Genomic DNA, 13,777 nt, shown 5'->3' on the forward strand with positions numbered 1-13,777 from the left:
CTTTCTTTCTTTCTTTCTTTCTTTCTTTCTTTCTTTCTTTCTTTCTTTCAGAGAGAGCGAGTGAGCACAAGTGGAGGCAGGGGCAGAGGCAGAGGGAGAGGGAGAGAATCTTAAGCAGGCTCCAAGCCCAACACAGAGCCTGACATGGGTCTCCATCTCACAACCATTGAGACCATAACCTGAGCCAAAATCAAGAGTCAGACGCTTAACCAACTGAACTACCTAGGTGCCCCAGTCGTTCTTTTTATCACTGAATGATATTCCATTGTCTGGATGTACCACAGTTTTGTGTATTGAAGGACATCTTAGTTGCTTCCAGCCTTTGGCAATTATGAATAAAGCTGCTATAAACATCCATGTGCTAGTTTTCTGTGGATATAAGTTTTCAACTCATTTAGGAGTAGGAATGCTGGATCATTTGGTAAGACTGTTTAATTTTGTAAAAAACTGCCCAACTGTCTTCCAGAGTACTGTTTTGCGGTACCATTTTGCATCCCTACCAGCAATGAATAAAAGTTCCTGTTCCTCCACATCCTTGCCAACACTTAGTGTTATTGCTGTTTTGGATTTGGGCTATTCTGATAGGCGTGTAGTGGTATCTCATTGTCTACTGGATATTAATACTTTGATTTATGGTAATGGAGTAAATATATACCACCATGATTATTCTTTCTTGTAGTTTAATTACTAATGACAGTGAACCTTTTTTGTATTATTTATTTACTATTAGTGTTTTTGCTTATATGAATTCATATTATAGCCTTATTTGTCTAGTGGGAATTTGAGACTGTTATTGGAGGTTTGTATATGTCTGCATGTGTTTTTTTTTCACCCAATTTTTTTTTGTTGTGGTAAAATACATGTAAAAAAAAATTACCATCTTAACCATTGTTAAGTGTATATTTAAGTTGCATGTGTTTTTAATATCATGTCTTATGTTTTCTTTCTTCAATATTTTCCCCAATGTTGATTTTTTTTTTTAAACCTAACTCTTCTTTTGCCTTGATTTTTGATTCAGAAGCTAAAACTACCTTCTCTTCCTAGTTGAGATTTGAGTATTGTTCCATTTTGATGAACTGATGGCATAAATTTAACCTTTTTGTCCCAGGGTGATGTTTTTTAAATAACACTATGTACCTAAATAACTATGATGATCCAGTTCCTCCTGATGGCTGATGGCATGTTTCATTTTCAAATAGCCCTTCTCAAGCCAGCAGTGACCCCAGGCTGAATTCCAGAAACAAGTCCGATGTAACTTGATAATATCTGTATTAATTTGCATATTGGTATAATGTACACCCATTGTACACCCCCTCCAAAATGACTTTATTCTGGACTTTTTTTCAGTGGACTAAAGGTGGATTTGAAATAGCCGTGATTCTGTGTTGGGTGTTTACGAGCTAAGGTGTTAAAATTCTTAAACTTATGACTGAAAATTAAGTTTTTAAGTTACCTGTTTTAGTTTAAATGAATTCTGTTCTGCAGTAAAGGGGTCTGCATTTTCATTGCCCTTTTGGAATTAAAAATAATCCGTTTTGCCTAATTACTCTTTTCTGTGACTAATTCAAATCTATAAAATTGTAGTAGCTAAATAGGAACCACACTAAAAAGTGATTTGGGCTTTTAAAATCACTGTGCCATTTGCAAAGAGATGTTTAGCTGATGTTTTAAATGTGTGCAAGTTTCTGTTATTAATTTCCTGTTTTCTCTTTAGTGTTTGGAAACCCACAGAACCAAGCCTCTTTCACCAAGGTTTTTGTGTGTGCATTGAAGTCTTTTTCTATAATAACAAATACTGAATCGTTTTACTACAGCTCTTCCAAATCTGGTTCTAATTTGTTTGCCACTTGACTTGCTGAGCCTCTGTCTCTTCCAACCTAATGTCACTTTTTCCTCTCTGAGAACTTTTATTTCCAAATGAGGAATTTTCTGAGCGAAAATTAAGTCTTTTCTTCCCCCCAAAGTTGAACATTCTTCTCTTGCCAAGTGAATATTTTGTTTTTTGTTTTTTTTTCCTTTTTTTGGCTTTAAATACAGTTGCCCTCTGGGCTGGCTGAAGCAGAGTACAGAAAGCCTTATTTCAAATGTCCGAGGAGTTTGGACTGGCAGAAAATGATGGAATAGTGAACAGGTGCCTGTAGTCAAGGCGAAGCCTAGCTTGCGTGTGGATCAGATTAGATCTGAACCGTGCCAAAGTGGAGAAACACAAATATGTGGCTACTGTTTAGTTTCCTGTCTTTCATAACCCTTATTTTTCTGCTTTGAGGAGATAATTGAAGCACATCTTGTTTCGTGGAAAGACCTAAAGATTCAAAGTATCTGAAAAGCTTTTCCAAATGTTATCTCTTCCAGATAAATTATAATTTATGTTTTTACATTAGGAAACATGTATATATTATGAAGCCAGAGGGCTATTTCCTGCATCAGAGCCAGGTTAAGTTCTTTTTTTCTTTTTTTTTTTTTTTTTTTTTTTTATGTTCTATTTATTTTTGAGAGAGCACAAGCCGGGGAGGGTCAGAGAGAGGGGAACAGAGGATCTGAAGCAGGCTCTGCACTGACAGCAGTGAGCCTGACATGGGGCTGATAGCACCGAGAACCAATGTGGGGCTTGAACTCACGAACTGCGAGATCATGACCTGAGCCAAAGTTGTACACGCAACTGACTGAGCCGCCCAGGTGTCCCATGTTCATTTTAAAAAGTCAACAAACAGAAGCTGGCTGCAAGTTATGGTAGAGTCCAAAATACTTCCTTTTCTTTTAAAAATTTTTAAGTTCATTTATTTTGAGATAGAGAAGTGGGAAGGGGCAAAAGAGAGGGAGAGAGAATCCCAAGCAGGCTCTGTGCTGACAGTGCTGGGCTCGAATTCACAAACTTGAGATCAAGACCTGAGCTGAAACCAAGAGTCAGGCACTTAACCAACTGAGCCACCCAGGCACCCCAGGAGTACTTCCTTTTCATTTCTACCCTTTATCATGGCTATTATCCACCCCTCCCCCAGCCCCCAGTCTGTCTCTCCCTAATACCCAGCTTAGGTCACTGGGGGGCTGGCAAACCTTATACCCTACAAGGAGAAAACAGAGCAGCTGCCCCTGCTCCCCCTCCGTCCTTTCTCAAAAGGCCACAGGAGTTATGAATCTGAAATGTCAAGTGCAGGCAGGAAATGCTCAGTCACAGCCATCCTGAGACAGTGACAAGCCTCTCTTTGGCCCTGCCAGTATCATTGTTGTTAGTTCAGTACTGGCACAGAAGGATTCAGAGTAGAGCATCGATTCACAAAGGCAAGGGAGAAAAATGGCAATCAGACACTTGTATATGCCTGGCAGCCACAAAACACCTTCTCACCACCCGCAGCCAGGCTCTGTTGGAAGGCAGCATCGGAGATCAGGAAAAGTTACAGAGCAAGAGTTGACTGTTTTAAAGGTTTATATTATGGGCTTAAGGAGGAAAATTGAATATTTAGCCTGCACATGAGAACATGTAAAAGAGTGGAGATTTGTTTTCTTTGAGTCTAAGAAGCGTTATTTTGGGAAATGTGGCTACCAGCTATTCCCTTTTTCCATTGTGGTCAGGTCCAGGAGGACTGGGTCTAAGTTACAGTGGGTGAGATGAAAGTTAAACAATCAATAGTCAAGTGTTTTGAGTGCTGACATTGTGTCACACTATATTAGCAGAAGGAAGAAATGCACCAGATATTGAGAGGTATGGACTCTGGGGCCGGCCAGTCTGGCTTTGAATCCTGGCTTCCGCACTTACTAGCTGTGGGACCTTGGAATAAATTACTTCTAAGCCTCGGTCACTGCATCCATAAAATGGAAATAATGTACCTGTTTCTGTGTAGGGTTATTTTTAAGATTTTGAAAGAGTTAATTAATATAGGGGCACCTAGGTGGCTCAATCCAGTTAAACATCTGACTCCTGATTTCAGCTCAGATCATGATCTCATGGTTCGTGAGTTCAAACCCCGCATCAGGCTCCGTGCTCTCAGTTCAGAGCCTGCTTGGGATTCTCTCTTTCTCCCTCTCTCTGCCCCTCCCCTGCTCGTGTGCCCATGCACTCTCTCCCTCTCTCAAAAAAAAAAAAAAAGAGATTAGAAACCATTTCTGCAGATTCCTAGTACAGGGCTCTTTCCACTATTTGGCTACGTTTAAGAATACCCATTGCTTCAAAAGCATTTCTCTTTAGGTTTTTCTTCCATCCCCCTCCGCAGAGCCAGTTTTTCTTGGGTACTTCTTATGTGGCAGCACTGTGCTAAATGCTGACATATGTGACCTTATTTAATCCTTACAGCAATCTGTGAAGGTGCTATTATTATCCCCATTTTTTTACAAGTGGAATCTGAAGCTCATAGAGGTTCAGTTACTTGCCCAAGGGTACACAGCTTCAAAGAGGTAGAACCTGGGTTAGAGCCCAGACTGTCTGACTCCAGAACCTGCGTTCTTAACCATGCCACAGGTTTTCCTCAGAATGTCTCAATAGAGTACAGATGTGCTGAATTAAACCACCTATTGCAGCAGCAGCCACAGGAGCCAGCCATAAAGATTTGAGGCCATTTTGTAATCCTTTTTCAACCCATAATCTGCTTTGTTTCCAGACCTAGGTCTCATATGCATCCTTTTTCTGACAATGCTGTTAACAGAAGCAGGGTACCAAAAGAATTTCTCTCCCTGCTTAAGACTCTGAAGGTCGAGGGTCATGGAGCAGACCAAGAGAGGCCAGGACCAGAGCTTGTGGTTATCAAGGCTCTGGGCAAGGTTGGGGTCACTGCCAGGAACCTAGTAGACCAGATAATATGGGTCAGATGTCAGAATTCCCATCTAGACCAGTGGTGCTTTACCTTTAATTCCTGTAAGACTCTCACGACAATCTTAAACTCCCTTCTTTTCAGAAAAATGCACAAGCTCACATGCCAAAAAAGTGTTTTCAGGTCGCCAGACCTAAAAATGCCCGTCTAAAAACCTCTGTACTAGGCTACAGAGTAAAGTATATGACAGCATACTCTGGAGCTAGATAGCCTGGATTCAAAATCCTCTTCTCATACTTACTACCTGTGCAACCTTGAGCCAAGTTACTTAGTGTCTTAGGCTTCAATTCCCTCAACTATGAAGTGAGGATAATACTATTTAATTACAGGATCGTTGTGAGGATTAAATGAGTTACTATATATAAAATGCCTAGTACACAGTTAGCTCTACAGCACTGTTCACTATTACTGCTAGTAGTACCTTGGCCCATTCAGTAAATGTTTATGGATAGTGGGGACACCAAGTCTAAAGGAGAACATCCCAACAGGTGTGTCACAAGTAGGCTATAGTCATGTAAAAATGTTGACCCGCTCAGCCTTGGGCCTGCCAGAACCCCAGCTGGTTGCTCCTGGCTTCGAATAGCAGCATCTGCCATATACAAATATCCTTCTCTCTGGGTGCCCTGATGTGAAAACAGTTTGGGCAGCACTAATTGAAATCAGTGAGAATCAAGTAGGCAGTCCAAATCCCAAGTCCAGGGGGTTTCTGTGGATGGATGGCAATAAGAATCTTCACTGCTAAACCTAGAACAAGGCTTCATAAGTCTGGGCTCTGGCTCAAGCAGGCTGTATGCCAGTACAAAGGAAGTCCTGCCAGCAGGACGCTACAGCACATCCCTCCCTGCACACAAGGACCCGGTGAGTCACTCCACAAGGATTTGTGGAGAGCCCACAGTGAACCAAAAACCAGGCTGGGGCCCAAAGTCTTGTGTGGGCAACAAATGTTAAAGAGGTAGTGATAAGTACCGAAGTAGGCGACTCTAGTGTGAGTACCAGGAAGAGGTAGCGCCCAGGGCTGCAGGGATTTATCATGGCTGGGAGCCATGCTGACAAGGTGGAGTCCAAGGACCATATAGCAAGCTACTCAAGAGTTTGATCAAGGAAGTAGCGGATGTAGACTTCTACTTTTTTTTTTTTCTTTTTAAGTTTATTTATTTTGAGAGAGAGGGAGAGAGAATCCCTAGCAGGCTCCGCACTGTCAGCACAGAGCCTGAGGTGGAGCTGGAAGTCACAAACCATGAGATCATGACCTGAGCTGAAATCAAGAGTAGGATGCTTAATGGACTGAGCCATCCAGATGCCCCTGTACTTTTTCTTAAGGGCACTCTGACACAGTATTACAAAGTGAATAGGAAACAGGCAAGAGTTTATTTGAGGACATACTTTAGGAGGCTCTTAACAATGGTAAGATGTGAGAGGTGATACTCACCTGAAATAGGTACATATACTTCTTAAGTTTTTTAAAATTGTTTTTAATTGAGGTGTAATTGACATACAACATTATACTAAGTTTTGGGTTGTAGAACATAGTGACTTAATATTTGTATATATTGTGAAATTATCACCACAGTTAGTTTAGTTAATATCCCTCACCATATATAATTGCAGACTTTCTCTCTTGTGTTTAGAACTTTTAAGATTTATTCTCTTAGCAACTGCCAAATACACAACACAGTATTGTTATTAACTATGGTCAATCATGCTATACATTACATCCCCGTGATTTGCTTATTTTATAACTGGAAATTTGTACCTTTTGACTCTCTTTATCCATTTTGCCCACCCCTGACCCTTGCCTCTGGCAACCACCAATCTGTTCTCTGTATCTATGAGTTTGGGTGTTTGGAGTCTTTTTTTTTAAAGACACTTCTGAGTTAGCTCATACGGTATTTGTCTTTGACTTACTTCACTTAGCATAATACCATCTAGGTCCATCCATGTTATCACAGGTGGCAAGATTTCCTTTTTTTATGGCTAAATAATATCCCATTTTATATATGCTCCACATTTTCTTTATCCATTCATCCATCCATAGACACTTAAGTATTTTCCATGTCTTGGCTATTGTAAATAATGCTCGATGCTTTTATTTTTTTTTGAAGTTAGTGTTTTTATTTTCTTTGGATAAAAATCCAGAAGTGGAATTGCTGGATCATATGGTAGTTTTATTTTTAATTTTTTGAGGAAGCTCCATACTGTTTTCCACTTTATACCAATTTCCACTCCCACCAGCAGTGCACAAGGGTTCCGTTTTCTCCGCATCCTTCCCAACGCTTGTTATTTTGCGTCTTTTGATAATAGCCATTATAACAGGTATGAAGTGAGATCTCATTATGGCTTTGATTTGCAATTCTTTGGTGATTAGGGATGTTGAGCATCTTTTTATGTACCTGTTGTCCATCTGGATGTGTTCTTTGGAAAAATATTTATTCAGGTCCTGCCCTTTTTTAATCAGATTGTTTGGTTTCTTGGTGTTGACTTATATAAGTTCTTTATTTTGGATATTAACCCCTTATTGGATATATGATTTGCAGATATTTTCACCCATTCGGTAGGTTGCCTTTTCATTTTGTTGATGATTTCCTCTGCTGTGCAGACACTTTTTAGTTTGATACAGTCCCACTTATTTATTTTCACTTTTGTTGCCTTTGCTTTGGGTGTCAGACCCAAAAAAATTAGAACCAAGACCATGTCACGGAGCTTATGACCTATGTTTTCTTCTAGGAGTTTTATGGTTTCACGTCTTGCATTCAAGTCTTTAATCCATTTTGAGTTAATTTTTGTGTATGGTGTCAGATAGTGGTGTATCGAGATTTTTGAGGGAAAAGGAAGAATCAAGGATGACCCCACCAATTTTGGGTGGGCAGAGATGCCAGTCCAGGCATAGGGACTACTGGAAGGGGAACAGTTCTGGGGAGCCCATTGTGAGTTCTGTTGGGGACTCATTCTGTTAGTGATGCCTGTGAGATATTCATTGATGATGGCCAGCAAGGCCAGTGGATGGATAGATCTGAGCGTGGGAGAGATGTCAGAATGTGTAGAGAGAATCAGCAGCTTGGGGTTGGCAGCCTGCCTTCAACGGGGCTTCCTTCTGAGGAGAGTGAATTTAAAGATGGGTTTTGATTGGACCTGGGTGACTCAGTTAAGTGTCTGACTTTGGCTCAGATCATGATCTCACAGTTCGTGAGTTCAAGCCCCACTTTGGGCTCTGCACCAGTAGAGCACTCTTTCCCTCTCTCAAAATAAATAAGTAAACTTCAGAAAGGAAAAAAAAAAAAGTGGGTTTTACAAACAGTTTGGTGTGCTTCTGTCGTGTGCTCAACTTCAAGAATTCTTAAATAGGTATGTTTTGAACCTTCTTCATAAAAAACCAACACGGTTGTATACTTGGAAGAATTCATCTCTTTTTCTTCTTGGCTGGCCTCATCCACTCTTTCCTTGTAGATCCTTGTAGCAGGAGGAAGGTATACAACTCATAATTTGACTGTCCATTTTCTCAGACTTGTGACCCAGAAGGAAATCTCTGACCTCAGCTGTGGCTCTTGGTGCTGGCCAGAAGCCAACTTCATGTCTGAGTATACAAGTAGCAGTTTGCCATGGAGAGCTTGGGGCTGCAGACGGTGACCCTCAGTGATGGGACGACAGCCTATGTCCAGCAAGCTGTCAAAGGTGAGTATTTCCAGGTACCTCAGAATCCTGCCCTTTCCCCCAGCCTCTGGAGAGGAGTGTCCCCTTCTAAGAGTCTTACCCCCACTCTGTCCTCCCACCTGCATGCCACAACTTACTCTGCATGAGAATTTCTTGAGGTAATTGGCAAAAAGGGAACGCTTTAAAATAAAGTGCCATCCAGGCAGGCCAGCCTAGAAAATCAGACTATCCAGCTGCAGCAACCAAGACCTCTGGAAGGCAGGATTCCTTACATGTGAAGAGTAGTTCATAAAACCTGTGGAAACGAATGAACACAGTGGTGGTTATAACTTCCTGCTCTTCAAATAATTCCCTGTCCAGTTTCTCAGTACTTTCTAGAAGCAGTTTATTTTATTTCAAGCAAGGTTAGGCACAGAGGGGGACACCCAGTTATAGATCTCATGCCTCAGGCCCCACTCAGGTTTCCAGGAATAAAAATACGGGGTATACCATTGAATTTGAGTTGCAGATAAACGGGAGCCTGGGTGGCTCGGTCATTGAGCGTCTGACTTTGGCTCAGGTCATGATCTCGTGGGTCACTGAGTTCGAGCCCCGTGTGGGACTCTGTGCGGACAGTTCAGAGCCTGGAGCCTGCTTCAGATTCTGTGTCTCCCTCTCTCTCTGCTTCTCCCCCACTCACACTCTTTCTCTCCCTCTCTCTCTCAAAAATAAATAAAAATATTTTAAAAATAAAATAAAAAATTTGAATTACAGATAAACAATGAATAATTTGGTAGTACAAGTATGTGCCAAATACTGAATGGGATGGATATTTGTAAACATGGGACAGAATACTAAAAATAGTAAAATAGGGGCACCTGGGTGACTCAATTGACTAAGCATCCAACTTCAGCTCAGGCCATGTGGTTTGTGAGTTTGAGCCCCATATCAGGCTCTCTGCTATCAGTGCAGAGCCCACTCTGGATCCTCTGTCCCCCTCCCCTGTTTGCGCATGCTTACTCTCTCTCTGTCTCAAAAATAAATAAATATTTAAAAATAGTAAAATAATAACACTAAACACTAAAAAAAAAAAGACTTCATTGTTTATCTGAAATTTGGATTCACCTGAAATTCAATTCTCAAGGAACTGAAAATCAAGGTGGACATGGAGTGAGAACTGACTGTCATTGAAGGGCAGGGCCTATGCACAGTCATGACAGCCTCCTTTCCCACCTGCATTCTCAGGCCCACCAGATGGCCTGCCTTGGACAACAATGGGCAAACATTGCCTTGTTCCTACCCTTTATTTTGCCTCTTCTAGACTCTGTGATTGGGCGGGGGGACGCCTGGGTGGCCAGTCAGTTAAGCATCCAACTCTTGACTTCAGCTCAGGTCATGATCTCATGGTTTGTGATTTTGAGCCCCACGTTGGCTCTGTACTGACAGTAAGGAGTCTGCTTGGGATTGTCTCCCTCTCTCTGTGCCCCTCCCCCACTTGGTCTCGCGCATGCGAGCGCACTCTCTCTCAAAATAAATTTAGACTCTGTGAACATCCTCATGAAGGACTGTCATTACAACATCACCCTCCTTCGTTTCAATACATTGTGAAAGTGTGTTTTAATTTCCAAGTGTACAGATAAATTGTTAATTTTATTTTAAATTGTCTGCTTCCTGATGACGACAAAGAGGCCCCTTAATCTCATCAGCAAGCTCTTTCCATATGACAATATGGGGGGAAAGGTTGCCTTCTGGAAAGGTTGTTTGTCAAGAACTGTCTATGATGTGTGGGTCTGGTTGGCTTTGTTTTCTGGAGAGTGGAACTTGTCTGGAATACTTTTTTTTTTAATGTTTATTTTTTAAAGAGAGCACAAGCAGAAAAAGGGCAGAGAGGTGGGGACAGAGGATCTGAAGCAGGCTCTGTGCTCACAGCAGAGAGTCTGATGCGGGGCCCGAACTCACGAACTGAGATCATGACCGAGCCAAAGTTGGACACTTAACCAACTGAGCCACCCAGGTGCTCCTGTAATACCTTTTTTTGTTTGTTTAGAGTTTATTTATTTATTTTGAGAGGGAGAGAAAGCACAAGTCGGGGAGGGGCAGAGAAAGAAGAGAGAGAATCCCAAGGCAGGCTCCGTGCTGTCAGTGCAGAGCCCAATGTGGGGCTTGAACCCACGAACCATGAAATCATGACCTGAGCCGAAGTCAGATGTTCAACGGACTGAGCTACCCAGGTGTGCCTGGAATACTTTTGAAGCCCAAAACTTGTGTGTTTGCAGACTTCCCATCACAGATGTTGCCCCTCCGCTACAGTCTCAGTGGGATGGAAGAACTTAGGAAGTATAGACATGGCTGTGGCTGCTGCACAGACCCAATTATTTCTCGTGACTTGGTCTTCTGCTGTGAATTAATGGTCGAGTGAATGAATAAAAAGCAAGTGGCCGCACTTGGCCTGAAAAAGCCACCCTCTTTTTCTTATGTCTGGGTCTCTTTGCCTCCCCCACGTCCCCATTTATAGCTTTCTCCCATCCCTGTTCTCTGGCTCCTGCACGGTGCTGCAATGTGTGCACGTGTGTGTACGCAGACTCACACACAACAGATTGCACACTCCTGAGGGTCGCGCTGGCCTTCTGGAGCTGGAACCACACTGTTCTGAAAGGCATCTCTCTCCCTGGTGAGCTCCTCTGAAGCTCCTGACCAGGGTGCTTTCATCTTTGTTGGCAGGCAGCTCCTTCTGAGTCCAGCTTAGGCAGCAGGAAGCCCTGAAATTTTATGAGACTTATCTGTAATTAGGGTAGGTACAAAACGTGTTATTCAGGCCCAACACTTTTGAGGGTGGAAGAGTGTGCTATGAATAAAAATGCACTGAAACCGTTCCAGGCAAACAGGAACATCTGGTCACCTCTCCATAATGGGATATGAGGTGGGATGTGAACTGCTCTCCCTGCCCCTGGCTCTCCCCATTGTTGTCTCTGGTATGAGAGGTGATTCTAGGTTGAAACCTTTTCTCCAATAACTCTCCTCAACCTTTTGTCTCCTGCCTTGAAGCAATAGCCACTGTACTAGCAGAAGTTCTGCTAATGCTCTCAGAACCCCAAGTGTGGTGCCCTTGCCACAACAGATAAAGTGTTAGATGCGGGGAAGCCCATGGCTTCCTGGTGGGAGGGAAGTGGGGGATCCCACTCCCGCACCCTAACTGCCTTTCTCCTACTTCTTACCTTTGTCTCTGCCTTACCTGCCTTTGGCTGGCTTGTAGAACTATTGGTTACAGACCCGAGAAGACTCAGTGTGGAGGCAACTTTGGGGATTCTTCTGACGGGGGAGGCAGCAGAGAGTTGAGCCAGAAGCAGCTGCCTGGTCCTTTTCCCACATCATAAGAACTCAAATTCCTAAACCTGAAGCTCGGGAAGAAAGGAATAAGCAAACCACTTGGCATGAACTCTTCCCTCTCCCTTCCTCCCTTTCTCACTCTTTCCCCCTCGTCCCCTTGGAAATTCACTGGACGTGAGGAGAGGCCTAATTCTACTTCTAAACAGAAGAGTCCGTTGCTCTTAGAGGTGCTCCCCAGTAAGCATCTGAGATAACAGATGGGAAATATCTCAGGAACTCTGGAGTCTTGTTATATTCTATCCTGCTTGCTGGTTGCCTTAGGTGAGTCGGGTTTGTTTTTCTTTTTATAAGAAAATTGAAAGGAAAATGTCAGAGGTCAGGGCGCCTGGGTGGCTCAGTCAGTTACTCGTCCAACTCTTGTTCTCAGGGTGGTGAGTTCAAGCCCTACATTGGGCTCCGCACTGGGTGCGAAGCCTACTTGAGAAAAGAAGAAAAAATGTCAGAGGTGAATGAAGGAGACATTCCCCACAGCAGCAATGGAATAAGACCTAGAGGATACGCAGTAGCATGACAGCTGCATTCACACATAAGCTCCCTGTTGCTTTATTTTCTATTCCTTCAAAAATGCAGATTGGGTTTATGATGATAAAAACAGACTTACTGAGGGCTGACCATGTTCCTGTCACTGTCTTCTACTCATTAACTCATTTAACCCTCACAGCAACCCAGTGAAGACACAGTTTTTAATCCTCATTTGAAGAGAAGGAAACTAAGGCACAGAGAGGTTAAATAAACTAAGAACACACAGCTATTAAGCTGTTAAGAGGCAAAGCTGTTCCAGAGCCATTTGCTTTTTTTCTTTTTTCTTTTTTCTTTCTTTTTTTTAATTTCTTTCTTTATTTTGAGAAAGAGAGTGCATGCAGGTAAGCACGCATTATCAGTGCAGAGCCCTACTTGGGGCTCGAACCCACGAACCAGGAGATCATGACCTGAGCCGAAACCAAGAGTCGGATGCTTGACTGACTGAGCCATCCAGGCGCCCCCAAAGCCTCTTGCTTTTAACCACTAAGCTATACTGCCTTATTAGAAGGTCTAGTTCTGGGCATGGTGCCACAGTGGCAGACGAGGAATGTATTTTTCAGGGCATTCTTTGTTCTCTAGATCAGTCTCAGAAACTTACTACTAGGTTGGAAGTCCCCACTTCACCGGGCATGGATAGAATAATAAATGAAGTTGCTCCTCCTTGAGTGAGAAGAAAGGATTCTGTTGGAAGCTGTTAGGTTCCTCGTGGTGAGATGTCTTCATGTGTAGTACCTCTGGGGCCCAGGCCCAGGGAAGCAGGGAGCAGGGGACATGTTACCTGTGCTTAGACAGGCAGACTATGCCTCAAGCAGGCCTCTTCTAGAAGCAGGCAGGTGTCCCTCCCACCTCTTTGGGGCCTAATCTGCTTCTCTCCATTTCCACCTTCACAGGAGAGAAGCTGCTTGAAGGGCAGGTGATCCAGCTCGAGGATGGGACCACTGCATACATTCACCAAGTGACGGTGCAGAAAGGTGAGAGCACGCCAAGGCACCTCTACCAGATGGAGGGAGGCCAGGCAGCCCCCACTGAGGGACCCTTCCCAGGCACCAAGCTCCAGAGAAAGGCAAGCATTGCTCTCATTACAGAACCTCTTTCCTTTGAGGATGGACAACCTGTGCAGCTGGAAGATGGCAGCATGGCCTACATACACCGCACACCCAAAGGTGGGGTCACAGTCACCGTGAATGGCAGGAAGGAAGGGAGGCATAATTGGCAGAGGTCAGGGCATAGACATGGGAGCTATAGTCCTAAACTCACCTGGATTGGCTGTCTCGCCTACCCTCCCTGGTCTCGCTTACCTTCCCTGGTCCAGACTATATCAGTGGCTGTTTCTGCCTCCGGGAAACTGAGCCTTGGGGCTCAATAGCATGGGCCTCAATGGCAGCTTTAGCTCTAGCACAGCCACAAAGTCTTAGGGCTTTAAACAGGACCCAAGGACA

General features: G+C 43.3%; 1 protein-coding gene across 3 annotated transcripts in view; it reads left to right on the top strand.

Moving 5' to 3' along the window:
• The window catches only part of ZNF76 (zinc finger protein 76), a 32,963-nt gene that overhangs the window by 10,094 nt on the left and 9,092 nt on the right, over positions 1–13,777 (top strand). For all 3 annotated transcript variants that reach the window (XM_042986184.1, XM_042986182.1, XM_042986185.1), the window contains 3 exons: positions 8,303–8,471; positions 13,229–13,309; positions 13,424–13,501. In XM_042986184.1, coding sequence (XP_042842118.1) covers positions 8,399–8,471; positions 13,229–13,309; positions 13,424–13,501 — 232 coding nt within the window. In that variant the 5' untranslated portion in view covers positions 8,303–8,398. The remainder of the gene's footprint in view (positions 1–8,302; positions 8,472–13,228; positions 13,310–13,423; positions 13,502–13,777) is intronic.

The sequence above is a fragment of the Panthera tigris genome, chromosome B2 (assembly GCF_018350195.1).
Source record: "Panthera tigris isolate Pti1 chromosome B2, P.tigris_Pti1_mat1.1, whole genome shotgun sequence".
Taxonomy (NCBI): domain Eukaryota; kingdom Metazoa; phylum Chordata; class Mammalia; order Carnivora; family Felidae; genus Panthera; species Panthera tigris.